General features: G+C 44.5%; 1 protein-coding gene across 1 annotated transcript; it reads left to right on the top strand.

Annotated features, from left to right (window-relative positions):
• The first annotated feature begins 968 nt into the window (after window positions 1-968).
• LOC146975651 (protein NLRC3-like) lies at window positions 969-8601 on the top strand. Its single transcript, XM_085796641.1, has 10 exons — window positions 969-994; window positions 1793-1939; window positions 2073-2183; window positions 2371-2449; window positions 2610-2838; window positions 4576-5097; window positions 5251-6373; window positions 6622-6795; window positions 6887-7060; window positions 7957-8601. The coding sequence occupies exons 1-10, from the start codon at window positions 969-971 to the stop codon at window positions 8528-8530; spliced, it is 3159 nt and encodes a 1052-aa protein (XP_085652767.1). The 3' UTR covers window positions 8531-8601.
• The last annotated feature ends 1558 nt before the right edge of the window (window positions 8602-10159 follow it).

The raw sequence follows: 10159 nt of genomic DNA, 5'->3' as shown, positions 1-10159 counted from the left end.
TACAAAGCTCCTGTAGCAACAGCTTGGCTGGAATGGTGAATGGGGCCAAAAACCTAAGGGGTCATAAAGTGAGCTGACCACTGACAAAATACCTCTTCTAGTCTGTGGCTGTTCTTGCACTGAGGTTCTAAACTTGAATTTTATCAGTTTCAATGCACCACTGTAGCCCCAATGCTCACTCCATCGGAAGCTGGTCCACATCTAAATCCAGCTCCATCACTTCCTTTGCTCTGCAGTCTTCAGCAATGGACAGCAGCACTGTTCGGCTGTTGCTGATCCATTTGGAAAGATTAAATCCTCCTTTGTGACAAAGCGCAGTCACATCCTTGATCACTTGCACTGCCTCCTCCTCTGAGGCCACTGATTTCAAGCAATCATCGACATAAAAATTACATTTGACTGTATTAACCACTTCATGAGGGAAATGTTCGGCATTGTCATCTGCTGTTCTCCTCAATGCATAATTTGCACAGCTTGACGACACAGCTTGATGACACAGCTCCAAACAAATGAACTTTCATTCGATGTTCCACTGGAGCCTGTGAAATGTCTCCTCCAGTGCCACCAGAGAAAGCGTAGAAAGTTGATGTGCTTTTCAGAAACATGAACTTGGTGATACATTGCTTGGATGTCGGCGATTACTGCAACGGGCTCTTGTCTAAATCGAACAAGGACTCCAACTAGAGAGTTGGTTGAAACTCGTAAAAGTACATGGGATCCTGTTGGGACATATGGACCATCGGGTTTGCAGCTTTTTATGAATGAATGAATGAATGAATGCACAGTGGCCGTGCGTAAAAGTAGACATGTAGCGATTCAACCATGCACTCATTGAACTCCATGTATTGTGAAATACTGTGTCAAACTCCACTCGTTTGGCCGTTTTCCATTACAGCTTTTTACAGTTATATCACATACCAGTTTCTTTGAGAAGGTTGAAAAGCTTGTCGATCTGGGCCAGACGCAGCATGCGCGCTGTGGCTGAGTCCAAAAGGTGATTAAACGATCTCTGCTTTCCATTCGTCCATAATGCGCATGATGCAACAAGTCCAGTATTCCTTTGAGTCCAAGGGCAGGTTTTTTACTTAAAGCAGAAGTAAGCGGGATGTTTATGTTAATATAAGTCTTAAATAGTTATATCTTCCGACAGCAATCACTTATATAGAGTGTTTGGTCTGAAACACGGGTCTGTCAGTCACTCTGCTCTGCTGTAAGCCGAGGAGAAAACTTTCCTTGTATCCTACAACCTTTATCCAATGAGGAGAGAGAACGGCATAAAGGGGCGGTCCTCTCTGTGTGTGCAGCCAAGGGATGCGCGTGAATGTGGTGACATTGGGACGAGGGCGGGGACTGCTAACTCCATCGGCTGACAAGAAGTTAGCAAAAACGACCGTATCGCTTACTTCTGCTTTAATGTAGTAGCCGATTGTCAAACAAATAAAAGTGTCAAATCAAACTTCAAATTATACAAATCAAAGGGCCACTGTTGCACCATGGGTTGTGGTGTACGCGGATGGGAAAAACATAATGTCCAAACAAATGTCCAGTTTCAACAAAAATCGTGGTTTATTTAAAGCAGAAGTAAGCGATATTTTTGTGTTAATATAAATCTTAAATAGTTATATCTTCCGACAGCAATCACTTATATAGAGTGTTTGGACCGAAACACGGGTCTCTCAGTCACTCTGCTCTGCTCTGAGCCGAGGAGAAAACTTCTTGTATACTTCCTTGTATCCTACAAGCTTTATCCAATGAGTAGTAGTAACTGTATATATACTGTGTTGTGTTCAAGGCCAAAGCAGCAGCACAAGCTAAAGTCTGCTGGACCTGGACCTGGACCTGGACCTGGACCTGGACCTGGACGTGGACCTGGACCTGGGACCAATGCTGAGTCCATTGGTCGTCATCAGTTTAACAAGAGGCGATCTTTATTTGAAAGGTCAGAATTTAAAACAGTAGTCAGAAAGACTTTCCTCTCTAAAAGTCAGTTGTTGTGTTTATTAAAAGATTGAAGATATTTTTCATCAGTTATTCTCCAACATGCACATTTTTCAGTTGTGTTGTTGTTTCAGGACCCAGACCAGACCAGACTCTCCTCAACCCAGCTGTATGTCTTTAAAGAGCGACGACTCAATGGGCAGGATCATTCACTTTAAAGGAGGACGTGGATCAGCTGATCAGATGTAAGCTGTAACTGACAGTCAGACTCAGGTTATTGTAGAAAAGAACCAGTTTGTACGACGTGTTCTTGGACCAGGTCTCAAACCAAAGTGTCTCTCTGTCTGTTGTGAACATCCTCAGGGGACGTATAAAGTCCATCTTGTATTATCTCTCTGTCCTGATGTTCACTTGACACTGATTCCTCCCCAGAGTGGACCAGGAGAGCTCAGAGGTTCCCAGTGGTCAGTCTGTCCAGCAGCATCAAACACACCTGGACTCCATATTTATGGTGAGGACATGTCCAACAGCTGCTGTCACATCTGTTGTGTTCACCATCATCTCCATGCTGAACTTTGACACCAGTGGATTGTCAGTCTGTCTAACATGGATCTGATGTTTGGCTCCATGGTTTTAGTTTGATGCTGTCACTCATAGAGTTTCTGTTCCAGCTGCTGGAGGAGAACATGGTCACTTTTGTCAAGAACGAGCTGAAGAAGATCCATAAGGCTCTGAGTCCAGATTACCCAGAATTCTCAGAGAGTCAGAGGGAGGATGAGGAGGTGGTGGATGGTGAGGATGAAGAGCAGAGGAGGAGCAGCAGAGAGGCATTAGTGAAGATCACAGTGAACTTCTTGAGGAGGATGAAGCAGGAGAAGCTGGCTGAGTGTCTGCAGAGCAGTAAGAGGATTTCTTGGTAACACTTTACAATAAAGGTCCCTTAATTAACGTTAGTTAGTACATTATTAAACATCAATATATAAACTTTTTTTTAAAATTAATATATAAACGAATGTGTTAATTAATGCTGAGTAATGCATACATAATGATAACTAATTACATTATTCAACTTATAGATTTATTAACTAACTTTGAGTAGTAAACATTAATTAACTGCTTACTTATAGGCTACATTAATTAAAAGGACAACAAGGAGTTTCTATTTGGTTATAAAAAAAAGTCTCACGTTAATGTGGATGAATCTACGCTACCCACACTTGTTAATGGGCCCATTTTCGATAAATATATTGTTTTGTCTCTATCGTTATTTTGTTATTATTAGTGGTGGCGGAAATGCTGGTCGAGCCGACCAGCGTTTCTTTACTTTCGGTTTCGTGGTGAGTCATGAAAATAACACAGCCGAATCGCCGTTTATGGTCGGAACTACGACGGTATGTGATCGTCTTTGAACCTCTGACTTTAATTCTTGATGAATGAAAACATGAGTCCATCTAGCGCCGGTCAAAGAATTTCACGGTGCGCGCGAAGGCTCATAAATGTAGTGTGAAAATGCTTCGCTTTTCCAAAACTCCTCGTTGTCCCTTTAATGTGTTTCCTAATCCTAAGTAATACATAATAATGACTGTTAATATATCTGTAAACAGTTAATTAATGCTTAATAATGTACTAACTAACGTTAATTAAGGGACCCCTGTTACCGATTTCTCTAAACATTCAACATGATGGACAAATGTGATGTTTACTCACATCAACACATGGAGGGAAACATGTTCATATAGTCGTTATTTAGAGGAATTAATTCATTGAGTGCCAACCACGTAATTTTACGCTTTTCGTTCCCATGCATTGAGTGCCAATAACGTAATTTTACGTTTTTTGCTTCTTTTTTTTTAATTATGAAAATAGACAATTTAACACACCTCATGTGTAAATTTGGGGACTCCACGACGAGCAGAACAAAAATAGATGACGATCAAAAACTCATGACAACTCACGATCTGGAAGTTTTTATCATAACTCGGCTTTTGCAAACCGAGTTATGCATGCGGATGGAGCAGCTGGGAGCCGAACAGGAAGCTGGGCTGTAGGGCGGCCGCTCAGCCAACAGTCCCGCCCGGTCTTCATCTCGAGCAACACCGTGTCCTCCAATGGTAAAATGTGATGATCTCTCGGCCAAAGCAGGCCGGCACCACTGACCCGTACCACAGAAGAACCGCGACCACCGGTGGTCCCAGTGGACCAGTTTTGGCCGAGAGACCATCACATTCCGCAGCGAGAGGCTGTGACACGGCACGGTGCATCTGTGTTATTTTTGTTAGCCCCCCCCCCCCCCCCCCCGATGGTGGTTTTGTGAATAGAACAATTGTTGTATATATTTATCTTACACAAGCCCTTTGATCCAGAAATGCAAATGTCAGAAGAGCGACAGGCACAAACAGAGCACCTTTCATAAAAGACGCTGGATCTCCTTTTCTAGAAAAAAAGCAGGGATTTTGGTGAAACCCAGCCATGTTTAGCTTGAGGTTTCTCAGGAACGGAGGCTCGTAGAAACAAAAGGTTTGTGGCCATTTGAAGCAGAAAGTTTCATCTTTCAAATGAGCCATATGTATTGGCGGCACTCAATGAGTTAAAATGTTATATTTTCTTATTGATCTTGTTTCTTGTGTTTACATTCAGAATATTTTGCTCCAGTTTGTGGACGTAAACTCAAATCTGCCCTGAAGAAGAAGTTCCAGTGTGTGTTTGAGGGGATTTCTAAAGCAGGAAACCCAACTCTTCTGAACCAGATCTACACAGAGCTCTACATCACAGAGGGAGGGGCTGGAGGGGTCAATGATGAACATGAGGTCAGACAGATTGAAACAGCGTCCAGGAAACCAGACAGACCAGAAACAACCATCAGACAAGAAGACATCTTTAAAGCCCCACCTGGAAGAGACCGACCAATCAGAACAGTGATGACAAAGGGAGTGGCTGGCATTGGGAAAACAGTCTTAACACAGAAGTTCACTCTGGACTGGGCTGAAGACAAAGACAATCAGGACATACACTTCACATTTCCCTTCACCTTCAGAGAGCTGAATGTGCTGAAAGAGAAAAAGTTCAGCTTGGTAGAACTTGTTCATCACTTCTTCTCTGAAACCAAAGAAGCAGGAATCTGCAGCTTTGATCAGTTCCAGGTCATCTTCGTCTTTGACGGTCTGGACGAGTGTCGACTTCCTCTGGACTTCCACAACACTGAGATCCTGACTGATGTGACAGAGTCCACCTCAGTCAACGTGCTGCTGATCAACCTCATCAGGGGGAAACTGCTTCCCTCTGCTCGCCTCTGGATAACCACACGACCTGCAGCAGCCAATCAGATCCCTCCTTACTGTGTTGACATGGTGACAGAGGTCAGAGGGTTCACTGACCCACAGAAGGAGGAGTACTTCAAGAAGAGGTTCAGAGATAAGAAGCAGGCCAGAGAGATCATCTCCCACATCAAGACATCACGAAGCCTCCACATCATGTGCCACATCCCAGTCTTCTGCTGGATCACTGCTACAGTTCTGGAGGAGCTGTTGAAGACCAGAGAGGGAGGAGAGCTGCCCACGACCCTGACTGAGATGTACATCCACTTCCTGGTGGTTCATTTAAAACTGAAGAAGGTCAAGTATGATGGAGGAGCTGAGACAGATCCACACTGGAGTCCAGAGAGCAGGAAGATGATTGAGTCTCTGGGAAAACTGGCTTTTGAGCAGCTGCAGAAAGGAAACCTGATCTTCTATGAATCAGACCTGACAGAGTGTGGCATCGATATCAGAGCAGCCTCAGTGTACTCAGGAGTGTTCACACAGATCTTTAAAGAGGAAAGAGGCCTGTACAAGGACAAGGTGTTCTGCTTCGTCCATCTGAGTGTTCAGGAGTTTCTGGCTGCTCTTCATGTCCATCTGACCTTCATCGAATCTGGACTCAACCTGATGTCACGACAACAAACAACATCCTGGTGGTCTCAAGTGTTTGGAGACAATTCAACACCTTTCTACCAGGGTGCTGTGGACGAGGCCTTACAGAGTCCAAATGGACACCTGGACTTGTTCCTCCGCTTCCTCCTGGGTCTTTCACTGGAGACCAATCAGACTCTCCTACAAGGTCTGATGACTCAGACAGGAAGTGATTTAGAGACCAATCAGGAAACAGTCCAGTACATCAAAAAGAAGATTGAAGAGACTCCCTCTGCAGAGAAAAGCATCAACCTGTTCCACTGTCTGAATGAACTGAATGACCGTTCTCTAGTGGAGGAGATCCAACAGTCCCTGAGATCAGGACATCTCTCTACAGATAAACTGTCTCCTGCTCAATGGTCGGCTCTGGTCTTCATCTTACTGTCATCAGAAGAAGATCTGGATGAGTTTGACCTGAGGAAATACTCTGCTTCAGAGGAGGCTCTTCTGAGGCTGCTGCCAGTGGTCAAAGCCTCCAACAAAGCTCTGTAAGTGTACAGATGGATGTACAAAGGCTATATAGATGTATGTCCTGTATTTTTCTTATCTCTGTGTTGTACTGCTTTTTTGTGCCCTTATATTATTTGTATGTCTGTTCTTGAATTTCCCTTGGAATCAATAAAGTATCTCTATCTCTAAGTATCTCTAAGATAGCTGGATTTATTCATCGTTATAGAAAGACACTTCTGTGTTTTCAACAGGACAGAAAATAATTTCAATTTCAATTTCTCCTCAGACTGAGCAGCTGTAAAATCTCAGAGAGAAGCTGTGAAGCTCTGTCCTCAGTCCTCAGCTCCCAGTCCTCTAGTCTGAGACAGCTGGACCTGAGTAACAACAACCTGCAGGACACAGGAGTGAAGCTGCTGTCTGGTGGACTGGAGAGTCCACACTGTAGACTGGAGACTCTCAGGTGAGGATCCATCCAGCTGTTTATCTGATGACACTTAAACACAGCAGCAGGTGTTGACAGAGGGTTCCTGTGTGTTGTTGTGTGTGTTCAGTCTGTCAGGATGTCTGATCACAGAGGACGGCTGTGTTTCTCTGGCCTCAGCTCTGAGCTCCAACCCCTCCCATCTGAGAGAGCTGGACCTGAGCTACAATCATCCAGGCGCCTCAGGAGTGAAGCTGCTGTCTGCTGGACTGGAGGATCCAGACTGGAGACTGGACTCTCTCAGGTATGGAGAGGCTGCTGCAGCCACACACACTGTCTGATAGAGGAGGAGGAGCTGGAACATTTTCTATAGCCCTGTTTGCACCTGGTCACACCTGGTATTAAAAGGAATAGTTCACCAAAAAATGAAATTCAATTTTTATTCCTCAAAGTGCATCTGGAGAGCTAGGAGGGGGGTATGTAGTCCAACGAAAACTTTATATAAGAGAAATAGGGCCTTACACAAAAACGTCCATAAAACTACACAAAAACCCTCTAATATTCCTCCATACACCTCGTCCACTGCAATCCAAGTGTCCTGAAGGGATATAGCCCAGAGTTTACTCACAACAACGTCAATTAGGACATTTTTACAGCCTAAACAGTTGAATTTGCCGGGCTACAACTCTAGCATTTTGTTGTCCTAGTAGCTCCCAGTGGCTCTGTTGTTGTTTGTGCGCATGCACAAGATTTGCTGCGAGATGTTCTTCCGTGTTTACATCATACATCCAATGGCTTACAACAACGAACGAACATCTCGCATGAAACCTCATGTAGCCCGTATCTCAGTAGCTCTGTATCATCACTAGATAAAGACTCCAGCTCCTTCTTTTTGGAGCTCAGTGTTCATCCATACAGTACATCCAAGCCACCATGTGAACACAGTGATAAAACTGTGTGTGTGTGAGAGCCATGTAATGTCCATGTGTGCAATGCTGACAGAGAAGGTGCTGCTCTGACCCCCCTCCTCCTTTCAGGATGGAGCCTGCTGGAGTCCAATTCTTGACACCAGGTCCATGGTCGTGTAAGTGTGTTTTTACTTTGAGCAGCACATTCAACCGTCTTCACACTGTCACATCACTGATGTCATGAGTCTTCATCAAACTGTCAACTGCAGCTGTGTCTTGTTCTCTCCATCAGATTCCTGTCGACTCACAATCGACAAAACACAGTGAACACAAAGATCAAACTGTCTGACACCAACAGGAAGGCGACACATGTGGAGGAGGATCAGTCATATCCTGATCATCCAGACAGATTTGACTTCTGGTCACAGCTGCTGTGTTCAACTGGTCTGACTGGTCGCTGTTACTGGGAGGTCGAGTTCAGAGGAGAGGTTTATATATCAGTGAGTTACAGGGGAATCGGCAGGAAAGGAAACAGTGAAGACTGTTTGTTTGGAAGGAACGATCAGTCCTGGAGTCTGAACTGCTCTGATGGTGGTTACAGTGTCTGGCACAACAACAGAGTGGCATCTATCATCTCCCCCTCCTCCTCCTCCTCCTCCTCCTCCTCCTCCTCCTCCTCCTCCTCCTCCTCCTCTGTCTCTAACAGAGTAGCAGTGTATGTGGACTGTCCTGCTGGCTCTCTGTCCGTCTACAGAGTCTCCTCTGACTCACTGATCCACCTCTCCACCTTCAACACCACCTTCACTCAACCCCTGTATCCTGGGTTTAGACTCTGGTCGTCTGGTTCCTCAGTGAGTCTGCGTTGAGTGAATCAGAGTCTCCTCCTGTCACAGAAACCTTCTCACTGTTAAACAGACAGTTCAGTCTCTATATGTCTGTCTCTTACTCATTTTTTTTTTTTTTTTTTACATATTTGTGATTTGTGTGTACATTTTCAATGCACACACAAATATGTTTCATTCCATATATAAGTTAAAAAAAAAAAAATCACGTATAAAAAATATGATTCATAAACATATTACTGATGAACACACAAATAGACAAAGTATTTGCAATCTTCATCAAATACATATTTTGAGCTTGTTACAATATGAACTATTGGACCTGCATTTACAAAGTGCTTTTAATCTGTAAACCTCACTGCATTTGTGTGTGAGACTTTTGAGATGCCCCTGACGTGACTGCAATCCACAAATGTGTTTTTTCTAAGAGGGGATCGTCTGTAGCCAATCAGATGTCTCCCTCCTTTACAGCCAATCACATGATTGCCCCACCACAAGGGGTGTTTGATAATGCCATTAGAACGTGCGCAGGCGGCCAGAGGCTGCAGGTATTCAGCATGGATGTATTATGGTTTTTAGTCCGCCAGTAGCGATCGGGGCCGTTCAGGAAGGAATCGATCGGACGGTCGGTCAGCCGGCCAGCCTGATCTTCAGGTCTGGAGAAACACCGTGTCGTGCCACAGTCGACCGCTCAAGTGTCTCTGGTGAGTTTCCCTGGTTGCCAACGGTGACGCTGCCACTGAACCTAAAAGATGGCAGCACAACATGGCAGCCAGCACCGAGCTTACCCGCTCTATGTATATATGAATGATATGAATGGTAAATTCAAAGCTTACCAGAACACTTCAGTTTGTTGACGGGGTAATTACTGATTAATGAAACACATTTTTCACATGTCACACTTTTGTGAATAAACAACAAGAGAAGCTACACAATGTCACTAAGTATCTTCATTTATTTGATCTGTACAGGACTTTGTAACTTTGTTTTAAAAAAAGTGCTATATACTGTAAATAAATTATTATTTCAGCATTATAAAGCAAGGCAATTTTATTTGTATAAAATAAAATTGCCCCCACTATTACCCACTACAAATCACTGCAAGCTTATGGCACACTACAAACACAGCACGCTATCACCCTCTACTGGAAGCACTGCAACTACTGCTTGACCACACGACCTGTGGCTATTACACTGCAACTCACGTGACGTCACCAAAGAAGTAGCAGCCCCTCCCCTCGCTACGCTGCACAGGTAAGTTCCCCCGACTGAGCTCCCGCCCCCACTGTCCGACACATTAAAATACTCGGTAAATATCAATATAAATATATATATATAAATATCAACTCGCCGTCCGGCGAGACCCCCCCCCCCCGCCCCCCCAGAGGAAGCCGTGGTCCCCAATTGGTCTGCTCCCTCTCTCTGGGTCCCAATTCCTGCTGTAATGGCACTGGTGGCGAAGAAACAAAAGGTTTGAGTCGATTGAAATGAACCAGACTCTCTGGTCCTCCCTCAACTGGCACTAGTCTATACAGGACATCGGTCACCCTCTCAACCACTTTAAATGGGCCTCTATACCGTCTCTGTAATTTTGGACACACCCCACGTTTCCTGGCCTTATTGTGCACCCAAACCAGCTCTCCCTCAGAATAA

Source organism: Trachurus japonicus, chromosome 13 (assembly GCF_045865225.1).
Source record: "Trachurus japonicus isolate A0001 chromosome 13, Traja_1.0".
Lineage (NCBI taxonomy): Eukaryota > Metazoa > Chordata > Actinopteri > Carangiformes > Carangidae > Trachurus > Trachurus japonicus.
The sequence above is the reverse complement of the archived record's forward strand: the minus strand, read 5'-3'. Positions and strand labels throughout refer to the sequence as shown.